At 36.5% G+C, this 13,928-nt stretch overlaps 1 protein-coding gene across 11 annotated transcripts in view; it reads left to right on the top strand.

Annotated features, from left to right (window-relative positions):
- Positions 1-13,928, top strand: part of LOC148346882 (calcium-activated potassium channel subunit alpha-1a-like) — a 160,294-nt gene that overhangs the window by 76,832 nt on the left and 69,534 nt on the right. For 7 of the 11 annotated variants that reach the window (XR_015848094.1, XM_088324041.1, XM_088324042.1 and 4 more), the window contains 3 exons: positions 473-643; positions 9,437-9,528; positions 9,619-9,710. Coding sequence is in view for 10 of the 11 variants with exons in the window: in XM_088324041.1 (XP_088180167.1) it covers positions 473-643; positions 9,437-9,528; positions 9,619-9,710 (355 nt within the window). In the remaining variant the exon portion in view is untranslated. The remainder of the gene's footprint in view (positions 1-472; positions 644-9,436; positions 9,529-9,618; positions 9,711-13,928) is intronic. The other 4 variants (XM_088324043.1, XM_088324045.1, XM_088324044.1 and 1 more) reach the window with 2 other exon arrangements.

Below are 13,928 nucleotides of genomic sequence, written 5' to 3' on the forward strand. Positions count from 1 at the left end.
TACTGAAAGGAATTCAAAATATTAATAAACAGTGCACCTAAACAGTGATAACTATTTAACCATATAATTAATAAAGATTATTAAACTGGTAAAGAGCTTAAAATGAAACATTTTTAACCATTTACTGTACTTTCCGGCATTGATTCAATAGCAGACACTTGTATTTCACATTCGTTTCCTTCCTCGACTCGATCGTTGTTCCACTTATCACTACTTATTTAAGGACCCATTATGGGCAGGAAATGGAAATAAAACCAACAAAATCACAATGAAATGAGATGTAGTCCCTCTCAAACAGTTAATGCCCTGCTCAATCTCCTGTTGGGTCAATTGTTGCCATATACTGTGAAAGAGTGTAATTCCCCCTCTGGATTTTCTTTTTAACATTATTCTGCCTAGTTTTCTATCTTGTACCAAACTCCTGGAGTGCAAAGGCTCACATTGTGACTCCAGTTTCCTGGTTTGTCTCCAGGTGGAAAATTCCGGTGATCCTTGGGAGAACTTCCAGAATTCTCAGGCGCTTTCATACTGGGAATGCGTCTATCTCTTGATGGTCACTATGTCCACGGTGGGCTACGGCGACGTTTACGCCAAAACCACACTGGGACGACTCTTTATGGTCTTCTTCATCCTTGGCGGTCTGGTAAAAAAAACCTTTCCTTTTTTGATAAAATACAGAAGATTCCACGAGGTGTCGCTATAACTTAAGTCATGCTTATACAATGTTCTGTATTGTTACTTGTGCTGATGCTGAGAGATTAATTAGTTTTGCCCTTATTTCTTGCATTATCAATTCATCAACTATTACACTGAAATATTGTTAAGTTTATGCTTTAGTAGACACTCAAAATAGGGAGCGAGGACGTCAATGGATTTTTAACTCACAAGGAGAATACGCAAGAACCCAAACCTCAGATAAGAAATTCCAAATTGTTATAAAAGCATTCCCCTGAGCCCTTTTATTTATTTAATCCCCTAGGTTACAAAAGCATATACGCCCTAATGGGTGTGGTATACAAAGAACAGCAACCCGATTGGCTAATCGTGACAATGGGGTAAACAGTGCATAATAATAAAAATGACCAACTCTTATCCAATGTGATCTATTTTGCAGGTGTTAAAAATTAAAAACTGACAGACGCTGCCCTACTTATGATCAAGATAGGTTGCGGACGATCGTTTGTAAGTAGAATTTGTTCGTAAGTTGCTTCAGTGTTATACTTTTTGTGTTTCAGGTTTATATAAGTATGTTTAAGGCTTGTATAAGTAACCTGTATTGTTTTGAAACTGAAAAATAAATGCTTAATGAAATACTATACTCTAAAGTTGAGTTTAACTTACTTTTGGAAGATGAGCTTTAACAATTAGGCGACTTCCTCCTTCGTGGTAAAAAATGGCAGAAAAAAAGCAATCCAAGCATTTTCTCATCAGCATCAAGCTTCCATATTCGACTTTCATTAAAAAAAAAAAAAACAACTGCTTGCCTCTTTACGCTTTACACCAACCATATCAAATGAATGCACGAGATATTAAACAATAAAAAATGGCAAAGTTCTTAGGGCGCTATGGGTGAAATTGACAATTGTCTCTTCCTTAACCAACGTCCACAGCTTGTCCAAATTGATGGTTGGGCAGTAGGTGGTGTTTCTCTTTAGGTGGTAATGTCTCATACCAACTTTACCAAAGTAGCCAGGGTGATATTTATCAAAGTTTATACTATGGCTATCTTCGTGCAGTGTGTTTACACACAAACTAGGAAGTAGGAGCCGGATTTCTTCTCCGGGGTGGATGCTGGGTGACCTCTCACAGCGCCACCACATGCCGGGAGCGGCGAAAAGAAGCACTTCAGTAATGTCCTGTCCTCGGAAAAAGGTGCACACAATACAAAATCTAACACACAGCAATGTCAGGATATTTTTCGACATCCCGAAAATTGTTTTCGTATCTACCGTTTTCCATAAGTAGGGGAGCGTCTGTACTTCTCTTTATCAGAGTAAGAAAAGTAATTGATAAGTTCCCACTCATGCATTAAAGGAACAGTGTGTAATATTTGCCCACTAATGTTGCTGTATTGTTTAGTGCAACTGAACACAAGTGCTGCAAGCACAAGGAAGAATCCAAACTACAGTATAGAGACTTAGTTGCCAAAATAAACTATTTTACCACTTGTTTCCTTTTTTCAGCCTATTTGATGTTTCTGGGTACCCTTAGCAACAACAAGGAACAAGTATGTCACTTAGGTCCATGTTATGTATATGAAATCTTTAACAAAACTTATTTTCTATTTTTTGGGACTTAATAATCGGAAACTACTTATTCAAAAGTAAAAATTGTTCTGACCATTCTTTATAACCGCATTCTCTAAGGTGGTGTTCAGAGGCACCAGGTAGCCCCCCCAAGAACCCCTGAGTAGAATGCAGACAGAAAGAAGCGCACAAGTGATGGGTCATTGTGATTTTTAAGAAATTGGATTTCTGATGTTTTAGTGTTTTTTTTAACTCTTAAAAATCACAACCTAGTTATAACATAGCAGCAACACAGTAATAGCATAAGTTATTTTAAAAATGGTTGTTAATGTGGTAGGCCTTCACACCAGTAGGTAACAAAAAGCTTTGGTGACACCTGCTTTCGGTAAAAAATTAGCCATGCAAATTCGATGTATTCACTTATTTTATTCCTGCAAAATTTCCTTTTTTGGCCGATTTGGCAATGTCATGTCTCAGTATTCACACAAATGGGATGTGTTAGTTCTTGGCACTTGTCTAATAATTGTGAATTGGTAAAGTCTTGCGGTTTCAGGTAGCTCTACCCCCTGTTTGCCCCCTCTTGCCCTCTGCTTGACAACTTCAGTGATACTCCCAAACCACATCTCATGTCTTTCAACCTCACCCACAAATCCCCCTCCCCTCTTGCTTGACCACAACAAACACAAGCACTTAGATGATTTTTAATAAGGCCCTCTAAAGAATGCATCATAATAAACTACTGTATTTATTTGTGTATAACACTTGTGTATAACATACACCCATATTTTTTATGTTAAAAATCAGTTTTAATTTTTTTTTTTTCCTCAGGTCAAATTGAACCTTGCGGATCACAAACATTGTGTAGAAAACTATCGCAAGGCGTTTCTGAACCTAGATAGTACATTACCATGTTTGAGCGGTGATTGATCAGCAGATAACTACATTTACACATTGGATACAACAAACTTTTAACCTAGATCACTGACGGGGAATGAGCCAGGTCTTAACCACTAGACTAATGGAGATAAAGGTGAAAAGGGAAATGCATTCAACTTGATCTCATCATCACACAATTTCTACTCACAGTGTCACTTGTCCATCGTTTTTTTAAAAAACGCCTTTTATTGAACATTGCATCATTCAGGCTTTGTAATGGTGCTTGAAATCCTGGAAAATGCTTGAATTGTAAATCTGTGTTTTCAAGGATTGAAAAGTGCTTACATTTTGGGTAGAGTGCTTGTACATGCTTTAAATTGTTTCTCAAAAAGTGCAGAAAAATGACACACACTACTTTCTGATGGCTTCGCTTTGCCATTGCATTTCTCCTTCCCTTGTGATTAATGGCATTAGTTTGTACAACGTCATCCTATGAGGCGCCGTCGTTCCCTACAGGACTGGTACATGCAATTAAATGTGTATTAGTGCAAGGATTATGCATCAGTTATGGACATTTATTATGGGCCATGCAAAAAATGAAGTTAGTGTTTTCCAGTGTTATACTGTAATTGGAAGAACTTCCTGCAAGTGAAATTACAAGATACATATTATTGTCATTTTAACCCAACATCTATATGTCTTGAAAACAAATATATTCGTGAATTACTCAAGATCTCAAAATCAAATATTAAAAATGCCATGTGTAAACCGCAGATATATTTGTAGCTCTGCAAAATACATTATTCACATTGGATTTTTTTTTCCTGGTACTGCATGAATTGGAAAATTGGCTTTGAAATTCCTTAAAAAGTACTTTAATTTGGCCATGAAAAAAGGTGTACGGATCTTGTTACAAACAAAAACAATGTTTCAGAAGAACATAATTTAAGCATTATGGTAAAGAGTTCATCAAAAACTACATTGTACAAGGTTTCATTATGAGAAACAGTCCTTAATGCTCTATTACAATGTTGTACCATGCGGCTTCGTGAGTAAAATAATGTGATGATGAAATAAACTCCAATGCCTTTACCTGCATTATCCATAACCCTAGTAGTGTAGTGGTTAAAATTCGAGGCTTTCACCACTTTAATCTGGGTTTGAATCCCATCATATCAAATAAGTGTAAAATGTATTGAGTGATAAAACAATGCCTCAATATGATAATGTACTACCGTGAAATCAGCACCCAGGCTTTAAATTCCTTTTTGGGTACAAAAACTAGTAGTATTAATAAATATGTAACAATAAATAAAATACTAATGTAATTGTTGTAGTCATACCTTATTATACCTGATGTAATTAAAAAAAAATTAGAATGTGAAATTATTTCTAAATTTTCTTTATCAAAAATTTTCATTTTTTTCAAGACCATTTATTTAACTTACACTAACACGTATTTATAGATGTATTGATTAAGCCAGTGGTTTTCAATCCTTTTGAGCCAAGCCACAATTTTCTATTAAAAAATTCAGATAGTAATGCCTGTTTTTCATTGTTTAATTATTTTACTATAATTTTGAAATATACTTATTTTATCCCATTTTTTAAGAGGTCAAAATATCTTGTCTAAATTTACAGTATTACGTTTTTCTTATCATTTGTGGCCACAATGGCTCAGACAATGAGGGGTGTTGTCATTCAAGAGATTTCATGCTCATCTTCTCAGTTATTTGTTAGTGTAGCATGAAAATGGCATAAGTAAGAAAAGGTGTGTTTCAATTTCAAACACCGCCAACGTTAAACCCCCCAAAAATATGAAAACAGAAGAGTTTATTTGAGTGTGGCTTAGAAATGTACGTATTTGATAAATTAACTGCCTGAGGCTGCGATCATGTGTTGAAGCTAGTAGTGTTTTTCAACCCTTTTTGGGCCAATGTACTCCTTTATTTCATAAAAGTTCCGAGGCACACCGTCCATCGAAAATGTTTGAAAATGATGTTATGTCAAATATTTCACTGTACTACCCCATAAGCAGATAATTAGTATTTAAAAAGAAGAAAATAATACTTAAAATTAAAAAGAATTATGTGCTTTATTTATGTTTTTATTTTTTACGGAGCAATCTTAAACTGCTTGTTAAACAAATTAAGTTGTTAAATCTACTGTGCTACCTCATGAGCAGATAATTAGTGTATAAAAAGTAGATACAAATCTTCTGTCACCTACTGATATGGATTACTATTACAGTTCCTCGCCTGAAGATGGCAAAAATGCTGAATAATGGCCTGACGTTTTCGGAAAGATAAAATTGGGAAAATTCCAGCGGCACACTAGACAAGGTCTCACGGCACACTTGTGTGCCCCCGCACACTAGTTGAAAACACTGAGCTAGTAGATAGCATCACAGATGATTGAAGTTTTCAATTCAGGAAAGCACCCTTAAAATTGGAATATTTTGTTTTCAAAAGTCTATGATATTTTTTTCTCTACTTTTCTGACTTTATTTTGATGTCAAAAACATGTTTTTTAGACTCAGATGTTATGGTTCAGATAAGTAGCACAAACAAATGATGTTTTCAGTGGGGGGCATTGTTGAAAATCGTGCTGAGTTTGTTGATTTAAACATGGCACTTAAGGATTTTCCTTCACAGAATATTAAGACATTTTCCAAACACAGTGCTATTTGACTTGCATGTTTATTTTTGACTTCAGTGTCTCATATCAAATAATCACTGCTACTTTTTAAAATAGAAAATTGGGAACAAATATTCATTCCAAGGACATCACTTTTTTTTCTTTAACTCATGGGGTGGACAAACTACAGCTACATGTGTCCCCTTTAGGGTTTTTAAAAAAATGCTTTGTATCTGAAAGGAAAAAATAATTACTACAGAAATACTAGTGCTGTCAGGACCAGAACAGAGACAGGACCCACTCGTGTAACGTTTCTCACAAGTTTTATTAGAAGAAAGGGAGGGGGTTGCGCCCCAGATCCGGGTATTGCTGGACGTGGGGAGGAGGTCGCTCTGAACGTGGAAGTGGGACTTCCATGGCGAGCGATGGCGGTGTCGGGAACGAAAAACAAAAAACAAAAACTGGTCATTAGTCGGGATAAAAGAGCAAAAACATGGTCGGGATCGGAAACAAGTCGAAAGCCAGGAGAGGAGAGTAGACGTGGTCGAGATAAAAATGGATCTTTATTCGGGACAGGAGAACAGACGTGGTCGAGATCAAAACAGGTCGTAATTCTGGACGGGAGAGCAGACGCAGTCGAGATCAAAACGGATTGTAGCAGGAGACAAACAGGAGCAAAAAACGGGACAGGCGAAAAAGGGCTTGCTGTGTAAAAACAGAGATTCACAGACAGACCGACAAAAGGGGACTAACTGGACAGAGTTTAAATACTGACAGGGAGCCAATCTGTCAAGCTGCAGCTGGCGCCACACGGGCGGGCCCAATTGGGCGCCATGGCAACCATGACAAGTGCAGTAATACTGTAATACAAAAAACTACCCCAGAAATACTACAGTAATACTACAAAAACAAAAAAACGAAATACGACTTTTCGAAATTCTAGTGCAGCAATGCCACAAAAACAGGACAAAGCCAATTTGATGAAATAAATCAATTTTAAAACTATTATAAAAAGTAAATATAATCTGTAGACATCTGCATGTTTATTTGTTCATAAATGCAAATGGGGAAAAATATTAGGTAGGTCTTCAGGCCTGCGCCCCTGGGATTTTTTTTTTTTTGCGCCAATGTTTTCCAAATTCCTGTTTCTTTTTTGTCACTCAATGTGTCAAATATTTTTCTCTAATATTGTATGTTCACTTTCAGTTTCTGAGCTATAAGGTTTCACTTCAAAAACGATTTAGTCATTTCAATAACAAACGGAATCAGATGGCAGCTCAAACATTTCTGCTGTCATCTAGCGAAGGGGACTCCGAAACGCACTTGGAAGTACAATTTATAATAATAAAACTGACGTAGAGAAGGCTCATTCTTTAACAATTTCTTGCAAGTCAAGATAGCACTGTATCTATTTTCAAAAATACTACTGGATAAATATTACAAGAATACTACATAAATACTTCTACAGAAAAACGACAATTATCCTACTAAAGAAATGCAAAAATACCACACATCATACTACAGAAATACTTCCAAAATACAACTACAGTAATATTACAAAAATACTGCAGAAAAAGAATACGAGAGAAAAATACTAAAAAAATCTACTACATAAATACAATGTTACAAGAATCCTACAAGAATACTACATAAATATGTCAACAGAAAAACGACAATCATCCTACTAAAGAAATACAAAAATACCGCACATTCTATTACAGAAATACTTCCAAAATACAACTACAGTAATATTACAAAAATACTGCAGAAAAAGAATACGAGAGAAAAATTCTACAAAATTTTACTACAAAAGTACTACAGTAATAATACAAAAAACTAAAAATACTGCAACATTTCTAATACTACAAGAATACTACACAAATACTATACAAATCCTAGTGCAGAAATAGTGCTAAAATACAACTGCAAAAATACAAGAATGCTACAAAATACTATTGAAGAAATACTAAAACACAAAAAGTACAACAATAAGTTTTACTAAAATACTACAGAAATACTACAAGAAGGCTTTGAAGTCTAGATTATTAATCATGTTATTTCCCCCTTTTAAGAAATGATCAACCCTAAACACAAAATGGCTTCTATTTACTCACAACAAGAAGGACTTTGTAGAATAAAAACAAATATAATTTGTGTAAAAACGTTTATTTTATTTTGTAAATAAATGCCCAATCAGGAAAAACATTTTCGTTTCCTTCAAGGGACCGAGACGACTGGAATACAGCTTGAAAGAGAAAGACGACATTGGTCTAACAAAAAACAAGATATTATGAAAGCACAAAAATTGTTGGTCGACGTCAGTGTTAGGCAAGTTACTTCAAAAGAATAATCAGTTTTAGTTTCTCACTACTTCTTCCAAGAAGTAACTGAATTACTCTAAAGTAAATGTAACAACTTACCAGAGCAACTAACTCGTTACTTTTAAAATAAATTGTTGTGTGTCAAAGGATTTGAAATTTTTTGAGTAGTATTCTAGTCAGTTGAATGAAGAAGAACAGATGGGTAGTTGTGTAATAGAACCTTATAATATTGTTTCCACCTCACTAACAACAGATGTACCCTACGCTTGAAATGCAACAAAAAGAAACCGCGACCTATATCATATAACAACAATCAACATCTACATAAACATGCACAAAATCGTTCTTAAACACATAAAGCGTACCTAAACATGCACAAAAATGTACATAGACACATAAAACGGGGGTAAAAAGGCACTGAAAAGTACTTAAACCAGTGTCTGAAATAACGTCTGCCCGGACGCCGGGGGCGTGCATCTTTTACATCGGGCGTACAACTTACAAAACCTTTCCGCCTGGGTGGCCGACAACTTTTTCAAGAAAAAATAAAATCTTTCGGGGTTTATTATTATTATTTTTTCCAAATCAAACGTTTGCTTTATACCGATTTAGAAATCTTGGTTCGGTTTGGAAGTTTCGGAATTTCGGTTCGTTTGGCAATTTGCAGTCTCGGCAGCCAATCAGAAGCCTGCATCGAATAACTTTGTGCTTCCGGACTTTCCCGAGCGTTAGAATTTCGTGCATTTGCATATCATCTTCCAAAGTAGACAGAGAACTCAAGAAAAATGGATAAGTGTTGAGGAAACAGTGCAAAACCTCAGCCCCAGAAGAAAGATTCAAAAGAAGCTAACAAAATTGATGATGCTACAAAACGTAAACATACATTAAAAGCATCGTGGAAAGAGGAGTTCACGTGGCTTGTAGCAGACGACGCAACACATTACATTAATTTCAGACACTGCTTAAACATATAAAACGTTTTATAAACACTAAGAAAAAGGTACGTAAATGCACGCATGTAAACATACGTAAAAGCACACAAGAAACTTGTGTAATCACGCACAAAAACGTACGCAAAGCACAACTTTTGACCGTCTGTAACTAACAGCCTTGTTTCAGGTGAAAAAATAGTAAATAATCCTGTTATGTAACTCCGTTAAACATATAACATTGGTATTCCCAACACCAATGATCGAAAAACGTATAAAATACGGAAAACACGTACGTTGACAGGCATTTAGTTTGTAGTCATTAATGATGGTATTCTGCTCCAGAAAACGGATGAAATTTTCATCTTAGCCATCTCCCCACTTGATTTGTCTGCTGGCCTTTTTCTGTCTCCTATGTCGTCCTTAGGCCATGTTTGCGAGCTACGTGCCTGAAATCATAGAGTTAATAGGCAATCGCAAGAAATACGGTGGTTCCTATAGTGCCGTTAATGGCCGAAAGTAAGTATATTCCCCGGGAGGCTGCAGCAAAGGCTTCTCTTGCATGCCCCCCGTTTTTTTTGTTTTCTTTTTTCTTTTTCACGCATGTAGGCCATGTTTGCTCGCTACGTGCCAGAAATTGCTGCTCTCATCCTTAATCGCAAGAAATACGGAGGGACTTATGACTCGACCAGAGGCAGAAAGTAAGTCCAAACTCATGAATCGGTGTGGTTTTTGTGTGACATTTTTTCTTGTGTGGGGACAAAAAACAGATATGTTAACGTCTCTGCATTCAAGTCACACCGTGACTGAAGAATTGGGCCATGCTTTGTTTGTTTGTTTGTTTGTGCGGTCCAAAGTTGAAGCTTTAAAACAAATTGGCTCTTGAGTTAAAGTGGAGTTCTAGCATAAGTTTCCTTAAATCTTGAGTTAAAGCTTAAAAGTGTTTTAACTTTTCAGTTATAGCTTTAGAAGTATTATTTGTCTTAAGTTAAAGCTTTAAAGCTATCAGTTGTTTTAACTCTTGATGTATAACTTTACAGTTGTTTTAACTACTAAAGCTGTACATCTGTTGTAACTCTTGAGCTGAAGCTATACAATTGTTTTAACTCTTATACCTTTAAAGTCGTTTAAACTCTCGAGTTAAAATTGTACAGCTGTTTTTTTATTTTAAATCTGGAGTCAAAACTTTAAAGTTCTTCTAACTCTTGAGATATAGCTTTAGAGTGGTTTCAACTCCTGAATTAAAGCTCTAAGGCTGTTCAACCTCTTATAGCTTTAGAGTTGCTTTCAGTCTTGAGCTAAAGCTTTACAGCTGGTTCAAATCTTAAGGTATTGATGTAAAGCTTTAACACTGGTTTAGCTCTCAAATTAAATTTTAAAACCTGTTTAATCCTTGACTTCTAGCTTAAGAGTTGTTTCAACTTTTGAGTTAAAATTGTAAAAGCTGTTTTTTTTGTTTTAACTCTTGAGATGTAGCATTCCAATTGTTTCAATCTGTTAAAGCTTTAAAGCTGGTTCAATCGTTGAATTAAAGCTTAAGCCCTGTTTTAATCTGTGGGCTTTAGCGTTGTTTTAACTCTTGAATAAAGCTTTAAAGCTGGTTCAACTCTTGATGTGTGGATTTAGAGTTGTTTTAACTAGTGAAATATGTAGTTCTTTTAACTCCTAAAGCTTTAACTTTTGACTTCCCCATTTGCTTGTTTGCTTCTTGCTTTGTTGCTGCTGCTTTTTTTTTGCTGTAAATTGTTGGATTGGTGTACATTTTTTTAATCAAACTGTCAAAAGCAGTTAGTGTTCTAGGATATCTCAGCATTCCCACTATTTATATTTTTCTTGTAATGCTTTGGTTTTATTCTGTTGAAACGTTTGTCATATTTTACAATGCTTTAAAAGGATTATTTTTTATTTCACTGTGATTATGTTCTCACAAAAAAAAGAAAACAAGCTGAGAATTGCACTTTTCTTTTAAAATGGAAAAAATTTGCTTTGAAATTGCAATACGAGTATGAAAAATCGCAAATTGGCTTTCTTCCAAAATCGGGTGTAATTTCAAACACCCTTACAAATCGCTGTAAAACACATTAAAATAGTAATTGAACACAGTCGCAAGATACTTATATTAACACAATAAAACGTGAGTTACTTATGAGCACTTACTTTGGAGGAAGTCCGCAGTTGCTAACAGAGGTGTATGTGTGGTGTTGGAGGAGAGAGGGAGCACGATAAAAAAAAACAAAAAAACACTCAAGAGCGTCGAATCAGGTCTGTATCACATACGACACTCGTGCTACCTGGGACCAGCTGGGGTAAGTGGTCAAGTTGTAATGTCTGGAAATTCTCTGATTTTCTTTTGTATGTCAGGCACAATATTTGATCGAAATACATCTCAAATTGCTCACAAAAAAGTATCTCATATGTAAAGGTGCCACTTTACCTGGTTTTGCCTTACTCAATGTGTTTTAAAAAGGGTTGTTCTTATATGGCGCAGTCATGCAACCTACTATGCTATGCTGTTGCATTCACAGTTACTGGTGTACGATTGGACGTTATTTTTCACCAATATACTCACGTAGAGAAACATCCATTCATCCATCATCCGAACCGCTTATCCTCAGTAGGGTCACGGGGGTGCTGGAGCCCATCCCAGCTACCTTCAGGCAGTGGCCAGGGGACACCCTGAACTGGTTGCCAGCCAGTCAGTCGCAGGGCACACAGAGACAGATAACTCACTTGCTCATCCACACCTAGGGACAATTTAGACTGGCCAACTAACCTGACATGCATGTTTTTGGAATGTGGGAGAAATCGGAGTGCCTGGAGGACCCACGCAAGCACGGGGAGAACATGCAAACTCCAAACAGGAAGGTTCTATCTCACGACCTCAGAAATGTGCCGCACACGCTATAACCACTGCGCTGCCGTGCTGCCCTGATGAGAAACATGCAAAGTGTAAACAATGGAGAAGCATTCCAATTGTGACTGAAAAAAAAGGTGTAAATTAAGATATTATACATACATGACTAAATATAGGCAGTGACACGTTTCAATATTCCAACACTTTCAGAATCAAAATCAAAATTGCCTTTATTATCATAGTATCTTTTGCATTAGCATGTTTTCTTCTTTTATCAAGCATTTCTTCTAAAGTATATACTGGACTGTCTCAGAAAATTTGAATATTGTGATAAACTTCTTTATTTTCTGTAATGCAATTAAAAAAACAAAAATGTCATACATTCTGGATTCATTACACATCAACTGAACTATTTCAAGCCTTTTATTATTTGAATATTGCTGATTTTGGCTTACAGCTGAAAAAAACTCAAAAATCCTATCTCAAAATATTAGAATACTTCCTCAGACCAAGTAAAAAAATAATTTTATAACAGCAAAACTAAATCAAACATTTGAAAATGTCCATTGATGCACTCAGTACTTGGTTGGGAATCCTTTTGCACGGATTACTGCATCAATCCGGCGTGGCATGGAGGCAATCAGCCTGTGGCATTGCTGAGGTGTTATTGATGCCCAGGATGCTTCGATAGCGGCCTTCAGCTCATTTGCATTTGTAGGTCTGGTGTCTTTCATCTTCTTCTTAACTATACCCCACAAATTCTCAATGGGGTTCAGGTCAGGGGAATTAGCAGGCCAATCAAGGACAGTGATGCCATGGTCAGTGCACCAGTTACTGGTGGTTTTGGCACTGTGGGCAGGTGCCAGATCATGCTGGAAAATGAAATCCTCATCTCCATAGAGCTTTTCAGCAGATGGAAGCATGTAGTGCTCTAAAATCTCTTGGTACACAGTTGCATTTACTCTGGACTTGATGAAACACAGTGGACCAACACCAGCAGCTGACATGGCTCCCCAAACCATTTGCTGACTGTGGGAACTTCACACTGGATTTCAAGCAACTTGGATTTTGCTCTTCTCCAGCCTTTCTCCAGACTCTGGCGCCTTGACTTCCAAATGAAATGCAAAACTTGCTTTCGTCTGAAAAGAGGACTTTGGACCACTCTGCAACTGTCCAGTGCTTCTTCTCCATAGCCCAAGTCAGACGCTTCTTCCGTTGTCTTGAGTTCAGAAGTGGCTTGACCATGGGAATACGGCTATTGTAGCCCATTTCCCGAACACGTCTGTGAACTGCGGCTTTTGATACCTGGACTCCAGCTTCAGCCCACTGTCTTTGAAGCTCCCTCAAATTCTGGAAGCGGCTCTTCTTCACAATTTTGTTAAGGCTGCGGTCATCTCTCTTGGTTGTGCAGCGTTTCCGGCCACATTTTTCCCTTCCAACAGACTTTTTGTGGATATGCTTTGAAACTGCACTCTGTGAACAGCCTGCTCTTTGAGAAATTTATTTTTGTGTCTTACCCTCCTGATGTTGGGTATCAATGATGGTCCTCTGGACAGCAGTCAGATCAGCAGTGATTTAGTTTACTGAACTGAGTGTTTTTAAGGCTCAGGAAACCCTCGCAAGGTGTTTCGAGTTAATTAGATGATTCAGGTGATTAGTTGAATAGCCTACTTGTATACTTTTTCATGATATTCTAATATTTTGAGATAGGATTTTTGAGTTTTCTTAAGTTGTAAACCAAATTCAGCAATATTCAAATAATAAAAGGCTTGAAATAGTTCAGTTGATGTGTAATGAATCCAGAATGTATGACATTTTTGTTTTTTTAATTGCATTACAGAAAATAAAGAAGTTTATCACAATATTCTAATTTTCTGAGACAGTCCAGTAAGCCTTTTCTATTTATAAGTGATAGGTCTGCAAAATATTTGCAAGTATAATTAGTGCGTTATTACCAGTTCATAGAACCCGCTTTGTTCATCCGTATCTTAGTGCATTTGTCAAGTGTTTGCTGTGACTTCTACATTGTGTCGATTTCATTTAATCGTCCCGGGAATCAAAGTAT

The sequence above is a fragment of the Urocampus carinirostris genome, chromosome 19, assembly GCF_059441175.1.
Source record: "Urocampus carinirostris isolate Australia breed hairy pipefish chromosome 19, RoL_Ucar_1.0, whole genome shotgun sequence".
NCBI lineage: Eukaryota > Metazoa > Chordata > Actinopteri > Syngnathiformes > Syngnathidae > Urocampus > Urocampus carinirostris.